This window comes from Arvicanthis niloticus, chromosome 29 (genome assembly GCF_011762505.2).
Source record: "Arvicanthis niloticus isolate mArvNil1 chromosome 29, mArvNil1.pat.X, whole genome shotgun sequence".
NCBI lineage: Eukaryota > Metazoa > Chordata > Mammalia > Rodentia > Muridae > Arvicanthis > Arvicanthis niloticus.
This window is the reverse complement of record NC_133437.1, coordinates 20,259,036-20,286,782: the sequence shown is the minus strand read 5'-3', so window position 1 is coordinate 20,286,782 and position 27,747 is coordinate 20,259,036. Positions and strand designations below refer to the sequence as shown.

The 27,747-nt window shown below is 41.8% G+C and overlaps 1 protein-coding gene across 3 annotated transcripts in view; it reads left to right on the top strand.

Moving 5' to 3' along the window:
* The window catches only part of Sv2c (synaptic vesicle glycoprotein 2C), a 177,407-nt gene that overhangs the window by 63,872 nt on the left and 85,788 nt on the right, over window positions 1-27,747 (top strand). For all 3 annotated transcript variants that reach the window (XM_076927208.1, XM_076927206.1, XM_076927207.1), the window contains exon 3: window positions 18,987-19,167. In XM_076927208.1, coding sequence (XP_076783323.1) covers window positions 18,987-19,167 — 181 coding nt within the window. The remainder of the gene's footprint in view (window positions 1-18,986; window positions 19,168-27,747) is intronic.

Genomic DNA, 27,747 nt, shown 5'->3' with positions numbered 1-27,747 from the left:
ATACATACCCCCAGTCTTCCTCCTGCCCATTGCTCTTAATTTTAGTTTGAGCCAGACGTTCACTAAACTGCTCAGCTATTCTCAAACTTGCTATGTACCCCCAAGATGGCCTTTAACTTGCAATAGCCTGTCTCAGCCTCCAGAGTAGCTGGAATTAGAAGCCTGTGCTATTATACCCAGCTTCTAAGTCTGTATCAGCTATGTTACATTTGGAGGAGACACTTGATCCCACAGAGGAAGCAAGAACTCAGTATGGAAAGCATAGAAATGGCTTCCACATCGGGGGAGTATTCATGATGGAGTCACATAGTGGCCAGACCCTCACAGTCTAAGTGGATTAGGTTCTCTCACTGATTTCTCCTTGCAAAGAAGATCTGAAAGGGTTAAAAAATTTCAAAACCTTCTAGCAGACTGAACAGAACCAAGAATGCAGGTCAGTTTGGTCGTGAGCTCTGTGTCTCAGGAACTTGGCTGACCACAAGATAGATGGCTGATTATGTACAGACTCTTAGAGAATAGTCTATACAGAATGTTCCCCATGGCTGTTCCTTGTACCCTGTCACAAACTGAATAATGGGCTGGGACTTTCCACAGGTGCTCTCCAATAGCCCTTCTTTACTCCCCCTGGGTTGTGATTTCCCCCTTGAGTTGTGGTTTTTGGCTTTAAATTCTCTCTGTCTCCAAAGCCCCGGGGTCAGACCCCATTGCCCCTGCGTGGGCTACAGGTCTTGACCTAAACATGTTGATTGAAATACACCTCTTGCTGATTGCATCAAGTTCGGTGTCTTGTGAGTTGATGAGTGGCCACAAATTCTCAAGGCTTGGGTGAGGTCCTCCCTTCCTAGGGACCTTACAGATTCATCCCCTATAAAGCATGGTTAGGGTACAGCAGTGGTTCCCGAGTTTCCTAAATGCATAAGTGAGCCCTCTGCCCCTCTCCAGTCTTCAGGACTTGACCTCTTATGGTCGAATTTCACAATCTGAGCTTGAATTGACTCAGCCCCTGGCAGCACAACCCAGGGAACTGCCCAACCCCGCCCCCCCCATCACTGTGTCCACATCTTGCATATAGGTCAGACAAGGATATGTAGAACTTCTCTCCCATTCTGTCCACAAACAAAAGCAGGCTGAAAGAAAGAGTATTCCCACAAAATTGTAGAAACACTCGTATTAGATCCACTTAAGGGTAGTAAAACGGGGAATATTATTGGATCAGATATGATAGAGAGCAGAAGAGCAGTGGTGACCATTGACCAGATGCTCGAGAGTCCCATCTGGGAGGCTGTTGAGAGAGGCAGTGAGCAAATTCAACACCGAGGTCTTTCCTTTGGTTTCTCTCACCCCACTTGTTTCTCCTGTGCAATGACATTCTGATGTATGTACTGCACTAAAAAGGCCAGAGAACAAAGGTTCTTGTATTCACATTTCTCCTATGCCATAAAATAAACTCCCTTTTCTGTAATGTGCCATAGGGGGCTTAGTACCTCTAAACTAATGGTCCGGCAAAGCTCCAGTAATGGACTTGACCTTGATGAGAAGTCCTCCTGCCCTGCCTGCCCTGCCTGCCCTGCCTGCTCTCCAAGTCTGCTATCTAAACACCATTGCTTCCTTATTCTTTGGGAATTAACACTGATCCGGATAAGTTTCCTGCAGACCTCCCCTTGCTTTTTTCACTCTTTACGGCTTATCATGTATTTACGACCCGGCTAGGTCCCTGTGCCAGGCAATTCCACTAAGGATGAAAGCAAACACAGCACAATAAAAGCATGCGTATAACGGAAGAGAGCTCTGAATGTGTACCAGAGATGAAGTAATCCAAGAGCATTGGATGGTTAGCCATTGGGAAATACTGGCTAGGCTGGTGAGCTGTTCAGAAGCGTCCCAATTCCCAGAATCACCACGGTGATATAACAGATGTCTTCCAGTTTATTGATGTGATAAGGTTGGTTCAGATCTGTGTGACTAACTGAACATGTTGTCATATTCATAAGAAACCTTTAATTGTGGAGGGCAAGGTGAAAACCCAGGAATCAAGGGTATTTGGAAGGTTTATAAAGGCATATTTTATCTTAGGCTTGTCAGTTGGGATTTTGTTTCTGAAGCTGAGAGAACAGGTGGATCAGAGAAGAGAGAGTAAAACCAATATATTCCCCACTAGTACCACAGCATTGCACCCAGTGCACCAAGCCATTGTCAGATTAGCAACGGCGTGGGCAAATCCTGTGTCAACTGGTGATGATAAGGTTCATCATAATGGGTTCCAGGAAGCATTTAAGAAAGCTACCAGACAGAGATGATGCTTCATGGAAACCAGTCCTAGCTACAGCTGCATGTCAAATTTGAAGGGTTTGAGAAAGGCAAGTGGACATGCTAGTTAGTGAGATCATTTGACTGGATATGAAAACCATGCTGGTGAGCAAAACACATTGATATGCATGCCTGAAATTCTCAAAGAATAGAAAGAAAACAAGTCCTCGTAGAACAGTAGTATTGGTTAGTGGAGAAATAGCAGGGTCAGTCGGAAAGAAGTAATTTCCCAGAAGAGAGCCATGGATGTAGCCTGCAGAACTGGGTGACACCATAAGAAATTAAACTGAGGGGGAAAACAAGTATTGCTTAAAAACAAACAACAGCATCAGTAACATCAAACAAACCTTTGTCCACAAAAAATATTGATGTCACACCTAAATATCACCTTGGCCCCATTTTTATAAAACCTCTGGCCTCTGGCATTTATGCTGGGAAAAGGGGAGTGATCATACAAGAGCATAACAGTTCCATAATGTGTTTGCTCCCCTCAAATATGATATGTGTGGCTCTGGTGGAGTGAATGCAAGAGAGGTGCACTGAGGCCTCCTTGCCTTGGCTCAGGCACAGATGGTGCAGACCAGGGAATTAAGGAAACTTCCATGAAGAGCCAGATAGTTCAATAGATAAGTTACGTTTAGAGCCACCTGTAGTTTCTGACACATATTTATTTTTACTATAATCCTTTCTTAAAATGTAAAATACTCCAGGCATAGTGATTAGTGATACATACCTTTATTCCTTTATCCCTGAACTTGGGAGACAGAAGTAAGCAGATCTTTGTGAGTTGAAGGCTAATCTGATCTACATGGAGAGTTCTAGACTGACCAGGGTCACATAGCAAGACTCCTATCTCAAAAAGAAAACAAAATCCCCTGAGTTTGCCCCCTAACTTTGTGTCTCTACAGCCATACATTGCTGCACTTTTCAGATCTCATCAGAGCAGCCCAGAGACTTAGTGTCAGTGTGCGTTCAGCTACACACAGGACATCTATAACACATCCTCACAAAGGCTGGGGGAGACTGTAAAAGCTAGACACCAGGGAGAACCTGAGCAAAGCAGTGTCCAGACATGACAGAACCACTGTATTCATGAGCTGTGGTGCCTGTAGCTGCCTTTATAAGACCTGCAAGTCAACATTCTAGTGCAGAGTAGATTTCATTAGCCCTCTCCCCTAACTGAGAAGCTATGGACAGTAGATGGCTTTGGGAAATGGGAGAGTCAGTTTTCTTTAAGGGTGTGGTCCTTGGCAAGCTGACTGTGCTGCAGTAGATGTCTTCATATGAAGAGTATTAGAGAATGGCAAATTAGACTTGATAGGTTATTTTTTTATTTAAAAAAAAGGATATGAAAATGGGGGAGCGTTAAGAAGGTGAAGTGAAATGAAGAGGAAGGGTTGGGATTAATATTATCCAAATGCACTGTATGAAATTATCAAATAATAACATGTTAATACAGTATTATAAAATGTAATAATATTAGTGTTAAATCTAAGACACTGTTTTTAGCTCATGAGCTTTCCCTACACATAGTCTGAAGACCCCTCTCATAGCCCAGTTCACGATTCCTTACTAGCTAGAATCGGTCTAGCTTTAATGAGATGGAGACCTTTTGGTCATCTGATGTAACCCAAGGACTGGAGAGAGACATAAGTTGTCTCTTTCATCCCTTTCCAGCCAGGTCACAAAATGCTGATACTCCGGTTACTGCTATTGTAATGTCCATTAAAGGCGTTTGTTTCAGCATCAAGAGTCGAGCGGCTTCTGCCACCATCCACTAAACGATCAGGCTAGCTTAGCTTTCGAGGAACCACTCTTAGAGCCCTTGCAGTTCTTGGGATGGGGAAAGAAGGCCAGGAGCTGCAGTGGGAGACGTAAGAGAAATAATTCTATGGAAACTGGATGACCCAAAGGAGCATTCCCTGCCCCAGTGTTGCTGGCCTCATTTTTAAGTCTCCAGGTTTCAGTTTTGTCCTTGTGGGTGCAATGGGGTGGGGGGGGGGGTTGGGGATGAGCGTTTGATGCCTTCAGAAGGCTAGAATTTGCCAACCACAGTAAGAAAGAACCTGACACATAAGCTATAAAGTTCATATTGCCAAATGGCCCAGATTACGTCTGATTTGATTCAAAGAGAATGTAGAGCCAGGCATGTTTGCTCACACCTCTAATCCCAGCACTAGGTGGCAGAGGCAGGAGGATTGGGAATTGGAGGCTGGCTCTGGCTGCCTCTCCAGACCTTATGTTGACAATTAAATAAGTAAAGAAGGGATGTATCCTCTAAAGTAGGACTATATATACAGGTTTAATTAAAAGGTAAATTGGACACTGCGTACAGTAGTGAATGTTTAGACACTGGTGACCTTCCCATTGTTTAATGACTCCACCCAGTAGACTGATGGTAAGCTGAGACAGTTCCCCAATCACAGACAACTTGTTTTCTGATGGGATGTGGTCAGCACCAGTCTGAGGGAGTAGAACTGTAGAAAAATAATTTAAAATGTCTTTCACGTGGCTAGAGAATTAAAATGTAAGAGAAAAAAATCTTAAAAATCATTGTTTCCAGCAGCTGAAACTGTGAGATTTGAATAAGGCAGCCCTGTCTGCTGAGGCTGTCAACCCCACAGCGCTCCAATTGTAGATATCAGGTTGTGGGTGGGGCTTTCCAGGAGAACACCTACTGGTAACATCTACATGGCAATCTCAGGCTACTCAGACTCACAAATACATGTAAACCCCCAAGGACACATGTCCTACTCAAGAAGGTGGAGGTTGCATGGCCTTTTGTGACCTTGTCCAGGAAGCTCCGGGCTGGGTATCACTTCTGCTACACTTCATTGGCTCAAGGAATTGTCAATCAAATCAAAAGAGAGGAGAAACAGCATTAGAATACACCTCCAGACACAGATGTCGCAAAGTCCCCAGCGGTGTTGTATACTTAGTGTGCATGCATTGTTACTTTCCATGCAATGGCAAATGAATTTTCTTTTCTTTAACCTTTTTTCAGAGTTTGGTGTTCCCAAAAGATTGTTTCTACCATTGGGAATTTTATATTAGTGGTTCCAAATCATTGGATCTTATAGTATAACTTTTTAAATGAGGATTTGACATGCAGAAAGTGTCTAGTTGGCTAAAGAAAGACTTGAAAATTAGCAATACTTGTTACTGCACACTCTACTCTTTGTTTCTGTCAATGCATAAGATAGAAGCCATGTTTACATAAAACAAAAGGGAGAACAGACCCTTAGAGCAAAAGACTGTCTTCCAAATGGAACAACTTCTCCTCAGGAAAAATCACATCAGTGTTCGTTTCTTTCTCGTTTCAACATGGGCCACTGGGAACATTTTCACAATGTCTTTTGTATATGCCTACATTTGGGAATCACTTCTCCAGGCAAAAATGAGTGTGTCATTTATAACACTCTCTAGACATTCAAGATTTCATGGGTAGAATTTGATTTTCACATTATCTCTGTCAATTGCATAGTTATGACAACAAGGATTACTGTTGGAGCCAAACCTTCAGTGATGCCATTGCCCTTGGTTGCCTCCCAGAGGTGGGGGATAAGTCCCTATTGATGAAGACACCATGCCAAGTGGACACAGGCCCTAGAGGATACAAGCTGCATCCTGCATGAAAAATAGCTTCCATGGTAGCAGAAGGCATCTCACAAGCTTTTGTAGGAAGGAAGTAATTAATGGCACTACCCAGCCACAATACCTATGAACCACAACAAAACCTGTGTGGCACCATAACTAAAGATGCAATAGTGGCCCACATTCCTTTGCCATAACCAACAGCTCTGGTGGTTTGAGATGGAGGAACCTTTGTTTGACGTTTCAGCATTAATGACAAAATAAATCTCAGGTATCAAGAAATGCCATCTTGAATTCACCTCATCTTCACCTGCCAGGCGTAGGCTACGCACTCAGCAGCTACGCATTCCATGCCCTGGACTGACAACCTAGCGGTCTGCCTATCTGGGAGAAGTTAAGGGAGGATGGTTGGTGAACATGACCAAAACACATTGAATAAGGGCCTGAGCTTTTTAAAGGTTATATCAGAGCATCACAATGATGATATATTTTCCCTAACACATAAAAAAAAAAAAATGCTGTGAGTTCTTCTTGTTACTTTGATGCCTACCACATAAGCTTCAAAATAAAGGCAAAATGAACAAAAAAACTTTGTAGATAATTTCTCAGGAATGGGTCTTGGATGACTGGTATTTATTTCCAAACAATTTTATTGATCTCGCACTGTGCTAACCTTTGAGTTCACTCTAAGACCTACTTCCCTGGGTAGCATAGCTGTGTTTTCAGTGCCTGAACTGCCCAGGCTTAAGCAGTGAGAACCCTGGCCCCCTATGCTTCCTGTTGCTGTAGAGTAACAAGAGAGTCGGTATGCATATGGACGGAACCTTGTTCTCTACTTCTGCTCCTCGAAAATACTGCTTCCTTTTAAAATTTAGTGCTTTGCTTGCTCACTGTGGAGACATAACAAAGACTTCTCTGGGAGAAGCTCTTACATTGTCTCAGTTATTCTTTGGCTCATGGGGATTAATAATTTCCATAAACTTGGGTTTTTTTTTATTTAATGTGTGTTCAAGAAACAAGGCACAAAATGGCATCGTTTTTCCAAAGTAGCACTCTTTGGGGTGGGCTACTTAGCCTATGTGTGCTATAGAGATTCTGTTATCCTCAGGGTTTCCTCAGCTGTGGTCTCTAGGCACTCAGATGCATCTCTCATCTGGGGTTCTCCCCCCACCCTCACCCCTGGATCTGCCCTGCATCCCTTCCCTCAGTTGTGTGTTTTGGCTTCCCTGAGGTGCAATCACTGTGAGCTACATCTCTTATTCTCCTGACCTCCTGTTTCATTCACCTTTCATGGCCTCTTCTCTGTGAGTGTTAACATCACTATCAATGGCCTGAGATTTCCTCTCCAGACCTCACCAGTGGGACAAACTCTACAGTCTACTTGAGTTCTTATTCTCTGCGCAACATCACCAGGCCTTGCCTCTCCTCCACTCCCCTCCACCTGGATACTCTTCCTCTCTTTCTGCCAGTCTTTTAAAATCCTTCCTTTCCCTCCTGCCCTCCAAATATAGCCATTTTCCTTTGGGGTTTGGTTCTCTTTCATTTATACTTGCAGGGTAATCGCTTGTTCTACAGTTTACAAACTACCCCATTGTGTTGTGTCTCTCAAGAAAATTTCATCCTCCCTTTACCCAGCTTTGGTATCTAGATTTCCGTGGCCTCTCAGAAGCTCCACTTGAATTCTCCATCACTACATAGCAGCTGTGGGCAAGTATTTGCTAACCAGGACTGATAAGCAAACTACAGCTCAGAGGCCAAATTTAGCTCACTGCTTTTCGTTTTAAATAAAGCTTTATTGAAACATAATAATGTCCATTTGTTATGTGTTGTCTGTGGCTGGTTTTGTGATGCAATAGCAAAGTTGAGCAGTTTCCATAGTCTGTCTGATTCACAAAGTATAAAATATTGAGCTCAACTCTTAAAAAGTTTGTGATTCTCACACAACAGGCTTAATTTTATCAGTTCCCCACTCAGGGAACCATAAATGATCCCCAATTTCCTTGTTAGTGATTAATTTTCTAGTTTACTTAAAGATTTTTCTCTTAGCACAGTGTCCTCTAGGTTCATTCATGCTGTGGTAACATTTTAAAGTCTGAATAACATTATATTGTATGTGAATTTTTGCATGCACATGCATGCACACACGCGTGTGCGCGCACACACACACACTCTATGCACTCACCGTGGTTTCTTTAACATTAATGGATGAACAAGTTGGCTAGAATGCATAATGCTGCAATGAACACAGATGTGCAAATATCATTACATGGTAGTGTTCCCACTTCCTATGGACAGACACTCAGAAGAGGCGTTTCTGGATCTCCTGGCAGTTCTGTTTTTAATTTCTTTAAGACTGCTCTCCCCCATACTGCCTATACATATAATGTATGTTCCCATCAACTATGTACAAAGGCTCCCTTTTCTCCTTGCATTTTGGAGGCTCAATTCAAGCCCTGCTTCCTTCACAAAATGTCCTGATATCCATTAGTATTTTTGTCTATCACCTAAGATGCTATACTCTGGCCCATTCACCTATAGTACAGTGCCCGTGGTTGATATGAGCATCCTCCTTACCTCTCTTATGCATGCCTCTGTTAGCCCTGCCCTTCTCTTTTATTAATTTGATGCTGAGTTGACCCACGTTGGAATACTCAATGGGAGCTTCAGCTCTTCTTCATCTCACCTTCATCTTCTAATCTCCATCTCAACCCTTATAAGGACTTTAACTTTTCCTACTAAAGATACCTCCAACCCACCCTCCCTTCTTTAGACCTGTTAGCAGAGCTTAGACCAGGCCACCTTTTTGTCTTCCATGGGTAGCTGGACTTACCTGAGTAGTGACCTCTCTTCATCTGGTCTTTGTAGTCAGAGTTGGAAACAGACAGAAGAGAGAGAATGGTGTGAACACAGGATGTAAGGAAGTGCCTCCCTTGTGTATATGAAAATATACAGTTGCCATTCAAAGTCAAGGTCTCAGCAAGTGGCTCCAAGCACTACGGCAGGCCCAGCTAACCTGCCTTTCCTCCATGGCTTCTTTCCTCTCTCTCATCCCATCTTCCTTGTGCTTAATTCTGGTTATCTCCCACAGGGTTATAAAATGGTCTCTTAAGGTACAGATGATGTCCAATCTGTTGTTCAGTTGCACAAAGGAGTAACCCTTGAGTTGCCTACAATTTCTCTTCTAGCCTCTTCTCTTACTGTGGGAAAACCCTGCTAATTAAGGTCAACACCTACCATTGCCCAGATAGCCTTCAGGACTCAGCACAAAATGGAGGATTCCCTTTACTAGCAGGGTTTTCCCCTTCTCTAAACTTTAACCCCCTCACACCTCAGCCTGCAGAATGTCATATAACCTTAGTCAGATTACAGGTTCAACTAACTTCCTTTCTCCCAATAATGACCTGGTCACTGAGCACCTGAGATTCCTGAAATGCTTCCCCATGCTAATGAAGCATCTCAGTACGTTAAGCCTTAGTCGGTGACCTTTGCCCATCCTGGATGTTCCTACCTTCACTCCATCCCCCAAAACATGCCATCCTCGAGTCAAGTTGATCTGTCTCCCTGCAGCTGGTTCCAGTGTATCGCCATTACTGTACATACTCAAAGAGCTTCCAACTCCCCCCCCACACTCAAAACCCAGCACAACCACCTTGTGGAGCTTTACAGAAGTCCCTGGAATTAATTAAACTGATCTTTCTCTTTTTTTTTTCACCATAAGCATAATGCACTCATTTTAATTACAACATATATTTGATTTTGTGGTAATTACTTTAGCAAGAAAAGAAAGGTTCAAAGACACGTCTTCACATTAGAATCATGTAAGAAAGTTTTAAGGATATAATTTATCTAGGCTTAGTGTAAGTACAGAACCCCTGGTGAACCCCTTTAGATGCTTTGCTTGTTTTTGAGACACAGACTTGTTATACAGTCCAGGCTTGCTTTGAAGTCAGGATCCTTCTACTGCAGTCTCCAGAGCACTGGAAGGACAAGTGTGTGCTACCACATCTGGCCTCCTCAGAAGCTATTGTGTAACAATGTCCTCAGAGATAAAATAATAATAATAATAATAATAATAATAATAATTCCATGCTACAGGGAAGCTCCTTAAGCAGGAAGTCCCTGAAACTAATTAAATTCACTAGGTTGAATTTAAGGCTGAGGCTGCCTCTCAACTGATCAAAGCTAGGCTGCAAAGAAGACTCTGAGACCAGACCAGCTGTCAGGAAAAGGCAGAAATAGGCTGAGCAGGCTGGAAGTGGTTTAGACCAGAGTCACTTAGAAGGGCCACTCTCAAACCTGCCAAGCTGCCTGCAGTCTGTGTGTTGTGTGATTCATATTTCGCCGTTTTTGTGAACTGCCACCCATGCTGGGGTGGGCCTTGATGATGCAGCTGCCTTTGAGTCATTTCTACTCCTGTAAATAACCCCTCACCAATACCCCTTTAAGTAGCTTAGATAAAACTCATTGGTTCACTGAAGTTGGACTTTGGTGGTATCTGTTCTTTGGTCTGTCATGGGATCCCTATCTTGGATAAGTAGATGTGTACGTTCCATCTCCCCAAGAAAACTTTTGTCACATAACAGATACTTCTAATGAACATTTAGATTTAAAGCTGTCTTGAACTTCAGAATGAACTGCAGAAGAGGAAAGGCCATGTCCTATTCATATTTGGTGGCCTTTCTTCCCTCTCTGTGCCTCATGCTTAGCAAGATGTCTAGCTTGCAGCAGGAACTCAAAGAAGAGATATGATCATTAGTGACCACTGCCCCCCATCCTTTGTTGTATCAAGGATAATGAATTCAGTCACCACTTTCCTTCCTCAGCTAACAGCTTGGAGTAGGAGAAGCTTGAAGAACAGGGCTCCCATTGGTGCGCGACAAATGTGTGGTGTTCAGCACATATTAAGAACAGGTGCACATTAATCTTCTTTCTTAATACCTGTTGTTGTTATTGTTATTATGGTGGTAACGATTGCTTCAAATACCAAGTGCATTGCAATTGCCTGCTTCAAGGGTGGGAAGAACATGCCTGTAAAGGATGCTATATCAAGCATGCTATATCCTAGCCATTTGACGAGAGATATTAAGAATAGACTGGGACTCCATCTAGTCTTTCTGCTCACTGGATTTGGCAAGATGTCTCTGACCTTTATATGCTGTTTAGTGCCTAGGTGGACTTGGGTAAACTGGGAGCATTGCCCACATAAGCAGTCTCTGCCTCTGCCTGGATGATACACTTAAATGTCAGGCTTTCCAAATGTGAGTCAAAGTATGCAGTGGATGGCATCTGATATTTACAGTTCTTTCTAGCTAAGGTGAGCTGACTTTCGTTGTAAATATTCTCCAGTGCAAATTCAAAAACCACCCCCTGTCCCCATTCATATGTCTTTGGTTTATTTTCCTTGACTCTATTTGACTTTGTGAAAGTCCATAGATATATTTGAGCATATAATGGCTCCTACTGGTGGCTACTGTAAATAGTCCTTGAAAACTGGAGATGGAGGGGTAGCTCAGTGGTAAGGAACTTAGTTAGCATGTATGAGACCCTAAATTCAATCCCCATCACTTCAGTACTTACATGAAAATAAGTGAATAAATAAATAATTTTTAAAAAGGAAGAAATAAAGTGAGAGGTTGTGTTTAGGTAAAGCTTATTAATGACAAATTCTTTAAAGTTTCTGATCACAAGAGTAACACATGCATGAGTGTGCCCACATATAGATGTTTGTGTATTTCCTGCACAGGGATCTGTGTATATGTGTATATCTGAGATTTTAAAAGTCATATTATTTCTCCAGAGCTTTTCAAATGGCTCCTTGAGCTGAGGGAGGCTAGACATGGTCAGTCCGTAAGCCTCTTCTCCCCATGTCAGTACGTATACCCCTTCCTTTGTTTCTCCTTTCCTGTTAAGCCCTCACCAATAGAAATATGAGAAATTGTGTTACTGAGCAACCATGCTTTACCCATGCTTAAGAAACTGCTTTCTCCCATTTGGTCATTCAGAATGCCAGTGAGATAAGAACTATTATTAGCCTCATTACACTGAGAAAAAAAACTGGGGCATGGAAAAATTAAGTAACTTGACTAGGACCCCAGGCCCAGGGATGAGAGAGACAGATCTAGGCTATCTGTTTCAAGGCCTGAGCACTTAACTCATTGTAGCCCAGTGCAATATTCAGAATGATAAATGATGGGAAGGGAGAAATCATTCAAAAGCTACATTTTCTGGTTAAGTTTTCCGTTTCCTTTTTCTCCCTCCTCAACTCCCATTGCCTTAGTAATGGGATCACTTCTAAGTATTTTCCTTCCTTCCTTCCTTCCTTCCTTCCTTCCTCTATTCTTCCTTCCTTCCTTTCTTTCTCTTTTTCTTTTATCTTTCTTTCTTTTTTTGTGTGTTTCTTTTTTGAGACAGGAGCTTGTTAGGCTACCCTTGAACACATGATTCCGTTGTCTCCTCCTACCCAGTGTTGAGATTACATGCTTGGTGCTTGTCAACATTTCAATGGACGAGTCTAACAGAGTAAGTGCTGAGCTTGATTGACATTTTTTTAAAGTTCTTCTACCTCAAGCACTGGATTTATAAACAAAGAAGTATTAAGAAATTGAAAATTATAGATAAAGAAGAAACTTGTAGCCATCTAAGCATTGAGTTAGGATAGGGACTAGCAGCTGGGATAGGCCACTGAGATCAGACTATGGTGGTGTTTGGCCAAAGTAAACCCATACTAATTCAGACAACATTGTTGGAGGTCTGGGGACTCTAATCACTGGTCAGCAGATGTGGAAGCTTCCATGGAAGTAAATAGATGTGGAAGATGTGAAAGAAACCAGAAATAGGAGACCTCCACCCCAAGACCTAAGCAGAAGGTTAAGTCATTTTTGCAGGGTCAACCACACACCCAGCCTAGAGTAAGCATTTGGCCCAGGAAAACTCTGAGAGACTGGCCTAAGACCAGACAATTAATTATCAAAGAAAGACTTGAACTAGGTTCGAATGCTTTGACTTCACTTCAAGGATTTTTCTAGTTTAGACTAAAAAATCTGATGCAGTTCAAAGGGAACTGGAGAGGGGGAGGCTGAGAGCCATGGAGCTGGCCTTAACCTTTGTTTTCCTGTAGTGATAAGACAAACCTATCAGCAAGTGATTGGTGACTGTCCCGTTGGTGACTTGTGTAAGCCTGGGTTCCTTTAGCACAAAGCATGACTTCAAAAACTTGCAATATGTAACCAAATCATAACTGATACTTGGTATTGGAAAAGTCAGCACAAAACATAATACCCACGGATCCTTAAATGGGTGTTTAATTTCTTGGCATATGCTCGTTTGCATGTCTTAAGTTCAGAGCTGGAGTTCACCATTGTCTTTTGCATCCCCCCAGCTCCCCGTAGCCTTGACTTTTCACGTTCAAAATTCTTTAATGCAGAGTAAGAGCCATAAGGCATATGACCCTCGGTCTAAACATGGACTCCCCTTTAAGTCTTTAATTATGTGGCCCACGTCTGCTTCACAGCACCAATTCCATTGTCTTCTTTCCTGGGTCTTAAGTTCATTTTCATAGTAATGGTTTCCATTCCTCTCACACCCATTTTACCATTTATGTGACTGAATTATAAGCAAATGTATAATTAGCAACCAACAGAACTGGAAAGAACGAGTCAGGTGCATGCACAGCCAGCTTTTGGTAACCATGGAGTGCCACCGAGGAAGCAGAAGAAAGAAGGGTGAGTCAGAATTAAAGGCTTGCAGTGACAGGTCCTAATGTGCTTGTTGGTGGTGTAGGATGAGGCTGGTTAACTTAATGAGTGGGGCAAGTAAATCATGGCTAAGTAGTATGAAACTTAAAGTTATTTATTTAAGTTTATTACTATTAAAAGACAGTATGCCGGCTCTATTAAAGACCATCCCAGTAGGCAGAGGTATCACTGCCTTGGAGAAGCTAGGTTTAATATCTGTTAAAAGGAAAAGTCAGAATTTACAGTCAAAGAGAATAGTTCTAAGGATCCTAGGAGATGGGTGGAAAGTTGGCAAGAGAACAAATCACAGGGCAGGAGTAACTCTCACTGTGTCACTCTAACTGGAGTCTTGCTGAAGGCAAACCAGGATATTTAGACATCTGCTGGGTGATGGTAGAGGGTGAGAAGCCTGATTTAGGTATCAAGGGATGTCACTATGCATAGAGGGCCCTGAGTTAGCAGGAGTCTTGCTAAAATTGAACAATGTAGAGAGGAATGCAGGTAGCCAAAGGTCAGGACCTAGATGAGTCTAGCTGGATAGGTTTAGTCAAGGACAGAATCTCCGTCAGTGAGCTTCTGCTGTAGGCACACCCAGGGTTTATGAGGGAAACTACTTCAGGGAGATAAGTATATCTCCTGCTTATGACAGAAGATATATATATATATATATATATATATATATATATATAATATTTAACACAATTCTGGCAATAATGGCATTTGCTTTCTTCTATGAATATAACAGACTATGTTATACTAGTCTTTTCAAACACTTAAAGAAATGTTATTTTTATTCAAAATTACTCATTTCACATTGGCTTAGAAGTTTTAACATAAGAAAACCCTCCATGCAGCAGGTAAGAGTATTATTGCCTCATTAAGATTTTTTCCCCAGTGAATTCAGCATGTCACCATAGAAAACTTTTCATTGAAAATCAGTTTCTAAACGGTGCAGTGAATTCTATAGTTACCCATCAGTCATAGATAACCAAAATGTTTAAAACCATTTTTAAAGACCAATTGGTAGTTGCTATGGGGAAAAACAAAGCAAAACAAAAGCTGTAGCTCATTCCCTAGTCTTCGGTTTTGTTTAAATGTGGTGATGTTAGGAGAAAGGATGTGACCCCCTTCAGGGACTGTCAGAAGAGATCAAAAGTAGCCTAGCAGAGACAGAAATGGAAATGTGATATTTATCAGGGGAAAAGAGAATATGATTACATCAAATTGAGCCAGCCTCATTGTTAGTGAATGCCTTGGTAAGGAAGTCAGACTCAGGCCTTGGGGTTCATCTCTGAAGACTAAGACACTTGTCTGGCCAAAAATGGCCTTCACCAGAATTGTGGGAAAGGGAGCATGGGCTTTTGTCCCAGGCCAGGTTCAACCTCCTGATAGCCTCACTGGGTTAAATAAATTTATGAAAAAGCACAAAAGTCACAGCCCAGAGTATCTTACCATTACTCTCCCAAAATTGTATGGAAGGCTTACTTGCAGTCCTGAGGAAGAAAAGCAGCAACCCTTTCTTTTTTAACAGGGGAAGGTTCACAACAGTGTTTCTCTGTTCAGGCCTGGATGTGCGATGTTTGGTCTGTAGAGAGTGCTGGGATTAAAGACATAGAACCCCATGTCCAGAACAAAGGTCTTTTCTATTTCTCCTGCTTACCCTTTTGAGAGCTTCAGCTCTTCCAGGGAGCTCTGACTGTCCTGTGTCTTCGGAGGTAGAAATGTTGTGCCAGAAAGCATTCGTGAACCCCAAAAGACCACCAAGGAGCCGATTCTAATGAAATCACACTAATTTCTCTTTATTCAAACTCAAGCTTGGGCCACACCAAGGTCTCTAGAGCAGTAGAACAGGAGGATGCAGCCCCGAGCTCAGGTTCAGGCAAGCTGTTATAGAGGCAAGAAGTGGGTATCTAGCCTGATATACATCTGATTGTGTGTGTGGCAGGGGGCAGATTATGGCCTTTAACATAATTGGCTGGTGCTGGAGTCCAAACCATAAACTCAACTTCTGTTTTCCTCCTTGAGGCAGAATATTTCTCCCACTACTTTGTATAAAGCTCGGTGATTGAGCTGTATGAGAGGTAAGCAGAGTGAGGAGTCAGGAGGAGAAGGGAGAGGAGGAGCTAGGAGGGTGAGGAGGACTGAGGAGAGAGGGGAAGATGGTGGTGGATGTGCACGTGTCTCTAGCAGTCTAAGGTAGTTGTAATATCTAGGTTAGGTATTGGGTAACACCTCTAATCGTGTGGGCTTCTTGTTAATTGAACATTACCAAACATATAAAGCCTTTGGATAATCTTTAAGCTTTAGAGTCTCATTTCTACCGGGTACTGTGTGGATGGTGGGATGGTCTGACCTCAGCCCAGCCTTGTGGAGACAGAATGGTAGATGAGCGGGCAGCCCAAGCGGAGCAACAGTGGCCTAGGCCTTGCCTAGTCGGGAACATGGCGGACCATTAACAGCAAGCGCGATTGGGTGCCGTTTTAAATATTAACCATAACACCTCCTGGTTGGTGGTTGTTAGGAAGTGAAATGCCGGGGACTGACTTGTAACCTGGAGGTTACAACAAGCAAGTTATTGTTGGGGGAATAACCTGGAAACTGGTGCTAGATACAGGTCTTGTTAGGGGGTTAACCTGGAAACTGGTGGTAGGTATCATTCTGTTGGTTAACTTGAGTTCAACCCTAGGTCAGGTTCTCTAAGATGAAATCTGAACCCAAAAGATCTGGTCTCTCAGAACAGCCTATAGCCTGTGTCTTCTCCCCTCTATCACATATTAGACCCTAAGTAAGAAATTTATTTCTGAGGGTGTTTCAGTGGGAAGCATGCCAGCTAAAGAGGACTTTCAGATTCACATGGCCATACAGGGCACTTAGGGATCAGGCTCAAGTGAAGAGTCACTCAATCGGTTTCAGAAAGCCCAAGAGCCATCTAAAAGATGCAATTTCTCAAAGTCTGCCTTCTCACAGCTTCTAGTCTTCTCACTTCTAAAATGAGGGACTCTGGATGGACTTCTTAACCCTGACCAGCAGAGCACCATGAAGCAGGGAGAGCCTCTGGGGGAAGGGAAGCCCAGCTGCTGAGCTGGGATGTTCAGGGTTGGGGACAGGGTATGCCAGGTGGGGACTGAGGGATGCTGGGAGAACCCGGAGGCCAGATCTGCTTTGGTAGGTAAAATATGCACCTCAGTCCTTTGCCCTGGGTCTGAAACCAAACAGTGCTGACCAGAATGAGGAGCTTTGTGTCTGGACATACAACTCTAAGCAAGACTTCCAAGTGTTTAGGTCCCAGGAGTTACAGGCCACTCACCCGTGACCAATAGACACTCCCTTTGTGATATGTAGGCATTTTTTACAGACATCATTATCACAAAGTAGCTTTGTCTCCATAACCTGAGAGGTATGAGTGCCAGCATGAGTGTCTTAGCCCTGTCAGTGAGGACTATGCTGCATAGGCTTTTCTTTGGATGAGTCTGTCTGCTCTTAGAGCACACTTATTCTGTCCAGACACATTCTGTAAATCATCATTTGGACCTGCTTTGTGTTTGGTTTCAGACCCTGGGACACGAGGCTGAGGTTCATGTTTTACATACCAAAGCACACTTGGTTCTCCCAGCATATAGATATAGATAGATAGATAGATAGATAGATAGATAGATAGATAGATAGAGATAGATATAAAATCTGGATTGAATTGGCTCATTTCACCTGTGGAGAAATAACATCACTTTGGACCTCGTGATATGAGTAATCTCTATTGAGAAGGGGGAAGTGTGTGTCCAGTCCTATTGGGAAGGGAAAATGATGTCAGCCATGGACAAAGGCTCCATCCACCTCTCTGTAGTATCAAAGGCTGATTGGAAAGTGGCTTTGGTGGAAAGGGTCAGATTTCACAGCTGTTCTGACACTTCCATTCTCTGTGGCTGTGAGAGCACATCCTCAGTCTTGATGTGATGGTGAGAAGGCCAGGCCAAGTGTTTTTCTTCTGAGCTTCACATTGATTTATCAATTATGTGGTCAGTAATAACTAGGAGGATGTGAACGTTTAAACTGGATATTTTTTAGGCTAATCTCACCAATAAATTAGGCTCTTTTTTCTTCTTACTTCAATGTCAGACTATCTGGAATGTATATTTAAAAATAGAGCTTGGACAAATGATTCATGCCTATGATCTTAGCAATATTAGCACTAATCTAAGGCAGAAGGGCCATGGCAAGTCTGGTTCATATAGTGAGTTCTGGGCCAGCCAGGGATGTACAGTAAGATCTTGTTCAGACAGAGAGACAGACTGGTAGTCAGATGGGTAGATGATAGGTATGTAGATGATAGATAGATAGATAGATAGATAGATAGATAGATAGATAGATAGAAGATGGATAGATGGATAGATGAAGGATGGATGGATAGATAGATAGATAGATAGATAGATGAAAGAAAATGGATGAACACTGAAGTAACAGCCTCTTTAGTGCCACACCTAGACCTAAGAAACTTTCACTGGCTATGTCTTTTCTTTTAGGCGGTTCAGTTTCAGAGAGGCTCATGGACCGACATCTAACATTGTTTCACCCTCACAGAGGTTTGCTTTTCTTAGAGGAGAGCGAATTAGAAAATTCAAGTGTCCACTCACAGTGACAGCAAGAAGGTCAGCTTATTCCTAATTCTCCATTCTCCTTGGAGATCAAAACCAACATTAACGTTTCTCGACACACTAAGACATTCTCTTCTCATTGAACCCTGAGCTCCAAGCCTTCTCTGATGATAAGAGATAAAAAAAAAAAAACTGTTTATATTTAAGCCTTGTGATTGCTAAGTCCACTTTCCTCAACTCCAGGACCTTCAAGGGAGACTAGAGAGAAAGAAGCTACAGAATCATCTAGAATGGTTAAGGTCTGGCCTTAGCACAGGTCGTCTGGTGGAAGCAGAGATTTGAAACAGTTTGGAGGTCCGTTTGGCTTTGGGGTCCTATAACTCATCATGTTCTTGTCATGGTGATACACTGGGGAAAGGGGAGGAGAAACACAGAGTCAAACTCCAGGACTGTCATGAGATGTTTCATGCCTCCCATAGCAAACCCATCCACATAAGACTGGGATGGAATGTGACCAGCCTGTCTTCTATACGTGGTGGGAAAGGAAATAACTCCAATCAGTACCTCTGAGGGGACAGGGTGGCCAAAGACCTGGCAGGGCTGACTTCCAACCTGAAAACCAGAGTACTGCGTCCCTAAGGATGCACTTTTAGCGATGTTTTCCTGTGCAAACTGCTGGAGTGTGTTCTGTGCCTCATTTGCTGTTACATGTGTTATTTGTTCTCAATCTCTGATCTGTTCCTTTGTTTTCTGTGTGTTACAGGCAGCATAGTGTACCTCGGGATGATGGTGGGGGCATTCTTCTGGGGAGGACTGGCAGACAAAGTGGGAAGGAAGCAGTCTCTTCTGATTTGCATGTCTGTCAACGGATTCTTTGCCTTCCTTTCTTCATTTGTCCAAGGTTACGGCTTCTTTCTCATCTGTCGCTTGCTTTCTGGATTCGGGTAAGGTTTTCTCCCTCGTATTTTAAAGTAATGTGTTTGTTCATGACTGCACGCGGTTTTGCTCTCTAAGATCCCAGCACCAAGAATGAAACGTTTAACTTGTTTCTTCTATTTTTGTGTAAGCCCAAGAAGCTACAGTTTTGATTCTTAGAAATGGAGTTGTCCATGTTTAAATCCACAAAGGTACTGAAACACTTATGCTCCATGACAGGGAGGTGTTATGAATGGGGACTGGTTTTGCTTAAGTTGGAACTCTGCTCACATAGCAAAAACATTCAAACATACATGTGTCTTTTTGAAGAATTAAGTAAGAAAGAGCTGTACCTACTACTATAATATTTCACATTATTTAGGGACTGCTCTTAAATCCAGGATTAGGGTTATCTCAAATAACTAGTTTTATTGGTCTAGGTGGCCTGTGTGTATTTAAATGGAGGGAAAGCCTACTCTGGGAGGCAGAGTAAGTCTCTCTGAAATTTCCTGATTTGGACAGAGTTAACTAAAGTTGTACTACTAACCATGTGCAGAGGCATAGCTATTTTTCTTGAAAGAGATCGATCGAAACACACACTATTCCTCTGGTTTCATATGTGTGGAAAAACCCCATGGCCTGATTTTAAAACTATAAAAAACCCTGCTTTGATAAGGAAAAACTTGTAGAAATATAAGTTTTCTTCCTCCTTATCGACAACTTAGAGATACTCTTCCCACAGTATTGTGGGATAGTGTTGATAGGCACTGTGGTCACTTTTTAATGAAATAAGGGTTGCAGAGTGGTTTACAAGTTTGAAAAGTTACCACCTGCTGTTGCTCAGAGCCTACACTGCAGGACACAATTTCGTGGACCAAAGCCAGGGAATGCCAACATACCTTCTCTGACATACGTACAGTCACCTACAGCCAATGTTTTTCAGAGTATTGTCAGTATGTGCTGCGCAGACTCCAAGGATACAGGAGTTTACATATACAGGACAACTGCTCCACACATGAACTGCCTGAGGGAAGATAGCCATGGTACTGTAAGGGACTGTAGAGCAAGCTACGGTTACAATGGCTGTCCCATTAGACCGAGGACCAGGCTCTGTGAGCAGATCCAGAAGGGAAATAGAAAGCTATTAAATTCCTACTTATTCTGTAGAGCAGAGAAGTCCCATACTGAATAAACAAAACTCTCACTCATCTTTGAAAATGGTCATGACTCCTCAGTCAAGTACCAGGCTGGCGCCACTTTATGTACCAAAATTTTTTGTATAAGGGAGAAGCCAGGTTCCTGACTATGTCAGTGACGATTAATTCGTGAATATTTCTCACAATCTTCCCCAAATTGGATGACTATGCTTCAATAAATAAATAAATAAATAAATAAATAAATAAATAAATAAAAGACAAATGACTGGATTCTGGTTGAACAAAGCGATATCGCAGTCTACCACCCATATTTTATTAGTTCCGATCTGGCTCATGGTAGACCAGAAAGGCCCCAGCTCCATCCTGTGCTTGCTTGATTCTAAGGTTTCGGCATAATCCACTGGAAGAGATGTACCTGCTAGTGGCAGAGTATGGCAGAGCATCTGCCAGCCAGATCCATTTATTGAAAACTTTAGAACATAAAGAGAAGTCCCTGTCACCAAGTCCACATGCTGCATGTCGTGGATTTAGAACTAGGAATGGTTGTGTTTAGTCCCATTAACTCGGCCCATCAACTTGCAGCATCTTAATTAAGTCAGCTGGACATTCCAAATCCAAAGTTGGTGTGTCTTCCTCTTGAATTCTGTTTGTGAATGTAAAAGGGACTGGAGAGGGTTTCATTTTAGACAGAGACGTGCCTGGGCTTATGGTTTCACTGTCTCTGAATCGACAAATATGCTCCTGGTATGTCTCCTCCAACCCCTTAGATAGGATCACACTATGAGGCTCAGAATGAATGACCTCAAGCACATGATCCTCCTGCCTCAGCATCTCGAGAGCTGAGATTATTGGTGTGTACTACCATGCTCAGATTTCTGCTTTTCTTTTTTTTTTTTTATTTACACCAAGCCGAGTCTTGAGTCATATCTTCTTAGAAAATAAAGATATCCAGCTGACATAGTCATTGTATTTTTTAAATGTTTATTCTGCCCAAAGAAAGGTTTTCCTGTTGGGCCCATCAGTGTCGGCTGGGGTGAGGAGTAAGACCTCACTCATTGTCCGTCTGTCTTTTATTTTCTCGGATGAATCTCACACCAAGGCAACACATGTCCCCCTTATCCTTTGGTTACAGGCGATTAGAAAGCTGGAGATGGAGTTGGCACCACTGATTCATTTTCATTTGCCCCTGGAATTAAATTATTTGTTTCCAGTCACTGTTAATTAAGGAGATGGTAATGTGCTGGAAGCCACGCAATGTCAGAATTGGGAGCTGCTCACTGAGGGCCTGGCACTGCTGAGCATGACGAGCAGGAGGGAGACAGAATAACAACAAGAGATGAGAGTGAAATGTCTTTGTTCCTGTGTGTTGGAAACAAAAGAGGAGTCGTGCATCCCAGTGTGGGTGGGGCCAAGTCACGCATACTTCATAGCTGTGCGCAGTACAGCCGACCGGGTGCCAGCAACAACACTCTGGCTGTGCAGAATTCCTTGCCACCAACTCTGATTCTTCCATGAGCTTTATTTTCACAACTGTTTGAAAAAATTAAATACTCAAACAATGTCTTCCCTTAATTAAAGAAAATCGAGGCAGAGAAAGGCTGTTATTTCCAAATGGCCCTTAGGGTTTCTGATTTTTAGTCTGATTTAGAACTATAAGTCTTCTGCTCAATAGTGTTTTCTCCTAAGAAATAATTTTCTGATCATATCAAGAAAGTGAAAATTGTGTGGCTTTGTATTTTAAAACTTTTAAAGTACGTTTTATCAAATACCTGAATTGTGCTTGCTTTGTGGGAGGTGCTGGGCTCGGTAGTGTATGTGAATTGACTCCTCCTTTTTGGTCCCCGTGAGGAAATGCTATCATACAGGTATGATTATCTATATATTATAAATGAGGGGGGCAAGGCACATGAATGTGTGGTAACTACCGAAGGGCACACAGTGAGTGATCTAGCCAGATTTCAAACCCATGCTGTCAGGCTGAAAAGCTGGTAGTCATAACCACCAGGCTTGCTCTATCTGAGATTCTACCAGAAATGACTCTTGACTGTGTATGACACCAAACCCTGAACATGATGACTGGTGCTCCTAAAGGGTTTTTTTTTTTTAAGATTTATTTATGTATGTATGAGAGTGTTCTGTCTTCATGCACACCAGAAGAAGACATCAGATCCCATTACAGATGGTTGTGAGGCACCATGTGATCACTGGGAATTGAACTCGGGACCTCTGGAAGAGCAATCAATGCTTTTAACTGCTGAGCTGTCTCTCCATCCCTGTTCCTAAATTTTTTAACAGATCAATCCAGGGAGATCATTGGCCTCAGAAAATTGGGAATGGGAAGACTTTTTCCAGCATGTCCTTGGGAATATATTTAATTGAAAAATAATCTCAAACCAAACTGTACACAGAAGAGTAATGCTTTCTTAGATTTGCTGTTCAACGTGGTAACCAACTGGCCATAAGTAGTTACCAAATGCCTTAAACGTCATTTGTCCAGCTGCAATGTAATTATTGTAAGTGCAAAGATATATTACACTAAAATTTTAAGACTTGGTGCATGTAAAAAAGTGCACTATCCCAAGCCAATTTTACACTTAATATGTGTTAAATGATAATATTTCAAATGCGCTGGGTAAATGAACATATATTAAGATTAACCTCCCTGATCTTCCCCCTTATTTTAGTATCTCTTCTATAAAATAATTATGCATGTGGCTCTGCTCACTCTATATCTCTTTTGGGAGCCACTGTCTAAGACAGCGCCTTTTACAAGGCTTTCTGATGCAAAGGTTGACCTTTTTGGCAAACTTTATCTCCCAGTCTACCCTATGATAAAAGTAGTATTGATCCCAATGGGAAAGGGATGGAGCAAAATATCTTCCACACTAAGGACATCATGTGGCCATACATTAGCCATATGCCCCTTTAGAATTCATCCTTGGAGCCCTCTTGAAGATGGAAACTTATGCTTTCATCTACAGCTCTAACAACTGATAGCCTGATGCAGAGCCAGAGAGGGTGGAGAGTAGAGAGACAGATGACAGGTGGGTGGGTAAGTAGAGATTTAGAGGGAGGACGAGTAGATGTTTGCAACAAGTGACTGATTGATTATATCTGTGTGCTTTCATTAATGTCTCAGAGATAATTGTAGCAATCATTTCTGTATGTATGAAGCCATTTAGGTGTTGAGGGAATTTGTTCTTCCAACTCTCTCAAGAGCTCCAAGAGCTTTTGTATATAAAATGGCATCAGAATCCTGATCTATGGCTGTGCCATTCCTCCCTGTTGCACCAGGCTGCTTCTGCAAGTGCATATATGTGCACAGATGTAAGGACTAAGGGGAAGCAAGCTGCCTGTAAACAAGTTAAAGACTTGCATTACCTCATTGTTTCTATCTTTTGTTAGCAAGGCACAGAGTTGCCCAAATTATATGTTTACAAATAATGTCTTTAAATGATGTTTTCTACAAAGTTCTGCCTTTGTAGTTTACATAGTATTGTGAAAATAACTTTCTGTATCAGAAAAATACTATTTTTTTATATTATGGTTTTTGAGACTGGAGAACTAACTCTCTCCATTGGCCGAGGAGGTCCTTTTCCAGGACGTGTGCCTCTCCTGGGTATTTCTATCTTGGTTTATTATAACAAGCATGTGCCTTCACTATCAGTATAGTGTCTTCATTCTCTGAATCAACCCAGCCTGTTCACAGGGTGTGCAGTTTGTGCTCTTTCATTAAACTAGAGCAGCAACAAACATGGATGTGCAGGTGTCTCTGAAGTGTGTCCTTTGGGTACATGGCCAAGAGTGGTACAGTTGTCTCACATGGAAGTGCAAACCAGTGTGGGCATTGTGGACATCGGTGTAGAGGTTCCTCGGGAAACTGAAAGTTAAAAATAGATACAGACATCTTTCGAGTTGTTACTTTGACTTCTTAAATTTATGGATGCAATTTAAAGCATAACCAGTTACTTCGAAAATGCTATGTAATTTGGCTGGCAGCACAATCCCCCCCCCCATTCTCCCACACACACACTTTTGTTGGTTCTACTTAAGGATTAAAAAGTTATTTTCCTTATGAGTTATTTGTGATTGTGATGCCTGACATAGATAAGACCATCCACTGTTCTTTGTGTATGCCCCTAATACTCATCTGAATAAAAACTGTTAGGGTCTGATCCTGGTGGGTTTTTGAGTCTTGCTTATCAACTGTGCAGAACTTGTGGCTTTACAGTGATTCTTCAACCTTTTCCTTACTTATATTCTCACATAATTTCTCAATTCCTAACAACAATGGAAGGTGGAGATAAAAAGATTGTTTGAAAATTACGCTGTGAAAAAGCTAGAATCAAAGTAATTAAAATATTCTTTATATGCATGTGTTTGTGTGTTGTATACATTGGGTGCCCATGTGGAGGCCAGAGACTGAAGTCTGGATATCTTTCTCTATTGCTTCTCTGCCTTATTTTTTGAGGCAGGATATCTCACTGAACCTGGAGCTGACTGTTTCAGCTAAACTGTCTGGCCAGCTTATTACCCAGAATTCACCTGTCTCTGCCCCTCAGTGTTGGGATTATAGGCATACATTACCAAGCCTGACTTATTACATGGGTGCTGAGGATGTAAACTCAGGTTTTCGTGAGTTCACTTTACCCACTGAACCATCACCTCAGCCCCTAGAATAAAATTATTCTTTGTCACATGTTTACTGAAAGATTAAAAATGGAACAAAATTATTCAGTAGAATCCTGCAATAATTTGAATGAGAACGGCCCACATAAGTATCATATATTTGAATGCTTGGTCCCTAGTTGGTAGAACTATTTGGGAATTATTAGAAGATGGGCCTTGCTGGAGGTAGTATGCCACTAGGGGCTCACTGTTTTGGAGAATTTAGTCAATGACTGATTCTGTTACTTTGGGGCCTGTGGCAAAGCAGTACATCAAAAAGAAGGTAGCCTGTGGTGGAGTGAACTGCTCACCTCATGCAAGCTGGGAAGTAAAAACAGGAGAACCTATAACCACTGCTTTATTAAACCAGCACAGTTCCTAATTACTAAATATTTGTCTTTATGCCCACAAAGAAGTGTAGTCCTCCCCTCTTCAAGGAAATTTTCTTTGTAACATATGAAGACTATTACAGAAAACCATAACCAATCAAAATACAGGGTTTTGGAGCCCAGTCTCACCTGACACATCTAAGGCTCTCACACCAGGAGCAGGGAACATTACAGAGAAGGGACAAAAGGATCGTAAGAGTCAGAGGATCAGGGAGTTTGCTGTGAGATTGTCTCCTGGTAATGTCAGAAGCTACATCCATGAAGTCTCACCAACAGGGCTGCCTAATCATGAACTGAACAAAGATAACAATAAACGTCCCAGAATATATGGGGGATAAAACACCCTATGCAAAGAACAGACAACTAAGTAAGGCTGAGAGTGAGAGTCTTTACCAGTGGCAGGCACACCATTTGGCTATCCAACACCAAATAGTCAGCCCTGAAAACATACACACAAAAAACAATATACAGACTGAGCAGGAGATATATATTATATAAATATATGTATTTAAAGACAATTAGTGAAAAAAGAGGCCATGAATTTGAAAGAGGCCAAGGAGGGTTTTTTGTTTGTTTGTTTGTATGTTTGTTTGTTTTTGTTTGTTTGTTTTGTTCCAATCTGCTTTTATACCATTTTAATTACATGCAAGTATTAAGGTCAGTTTTAGGTTAAGGAACTAACAATACAATAGATGCAAATAGTCAAAGAACAAGCAAAGCAATAAACAAAGTCTGGTGACCACTCCTGTGATCACTGTTTCTAAGGGCTTATCAGAATGACCGAAGTATCTGAACCTACTTCCCTGTCCTAGCCCAAAGTCATTTTCATGCCTGAAGCCTACTTCTTTGTTTTAGCCTAAGATTTAGATTCCCACCTGAAATTCTTTGTTCTGTCCTAAGATTTAGATTTCTGCCTGAAATTACTTCTTTGTTCTAGCCTAATGTCAAATCCCTTCCTGAAGTTCATTTCCTTGTCCTTGGCCAAGATCAGATTCCTGCCAAGAAGTCCCAAAAGCTCTCCACAGTTCAGATTTTTTTATTTCATAAATAAGACTGAGCCTGTCTTAGGACAAGAATGCCTTCCTTACCCATCATGGAATATGCATATCAAAAGCAATGCACATATGTTTTAGGTTGGTAAGGCTCTGTGCATAATCTTACCTATCCTTGGTTTGCCAATCTGTTAAATTAATAACTCTGTCTGCGGTCCATTTTTAGTTTCAAGCCATGTACTTTGGCTGCCAACATGTTGATGTTGTTAAAGACAAACCTTAACACAATGGGAAGGAATAAAAGTATTCTGAGGAAAAAAGGGGCTAGTGTGATCAAGCTATATATGCCATTCTCGAAGCTTGACCAAAATGGAAATACTGACCTCAGGCCATGGATAATTTTATTAGCAGTACCTGTAGCATCAAAGCTCAGCAGAGGAGCATTCTTTAAATTCATAAGCTCACTATGCAAAGTTAAAACATCTAGAGGGGTGTTAGAATTATGCCAAATACCCTGCAAGTGTCTTTAAACTTTTTCCTAATTATAATGACCATCATTGTAAATTTTAGAAGTAACACAAATCCATTGGTATTTGGCATGACACTCAAGATGACTCCTTACTCTTAAACTCTGCACATCCTTCCAATAATTTGAATAGGATAAATCCATTGTCCCAAACACCTATCTAAATCCTCTTGTTACACTGAACACATTAGTAACATTTTTTTTTTTGCTAAATGATTAACAAAAGTAGCTGTCTTGAGTTCTTATGTCAAAGCAATTGCAGAAGTGGTGATAGCAATTAATGTAATTAAAGCTGTTGTACCAGCAAAAATCAAGCCCACTACACTCTGGCTTCTGCTTACAGCCTGACTCAGTTATTCCAGTACTTGCAAGCTTTTTTCAGAATACTAAGGTCCTGTAATCTCAGGGCAATAAAACAAAAGCTGGTTGATAGACCCCCATAACAGACATGCCAGGTTTCAACACATTGACACAATTAGAAAGGGTACAGTCAATACAACTTACATTAAATACTGTAGAAGAAACAAAAGTAATTTGAACATGACAATTAAAAATAGCCTTAACACCTGCACTAACATTTGTTTAAAATCCAGATCTGCCCCAACTTTATCTCTTGCTAATACAGTATCATAGAAAACTGCAGCTAACTTCCAAATATATCTCTGAAAATGTCCAAAACCAGACTTACAAGTGAAGACTGTTATTCCCAATATTGGATTAATTTCTAGACCAGTCCACAACGAGTCCAAATAACTGGTCACATTTAAGAAAGATACAAGAGTCATTATAACTTCTCTTTTTGATTCTCTGTCCCACAAGGTCTAAAAACTTGAGGCAAGGCAGCTTGTCCCATCTGGGATATAGGCAAGCAAAGGTG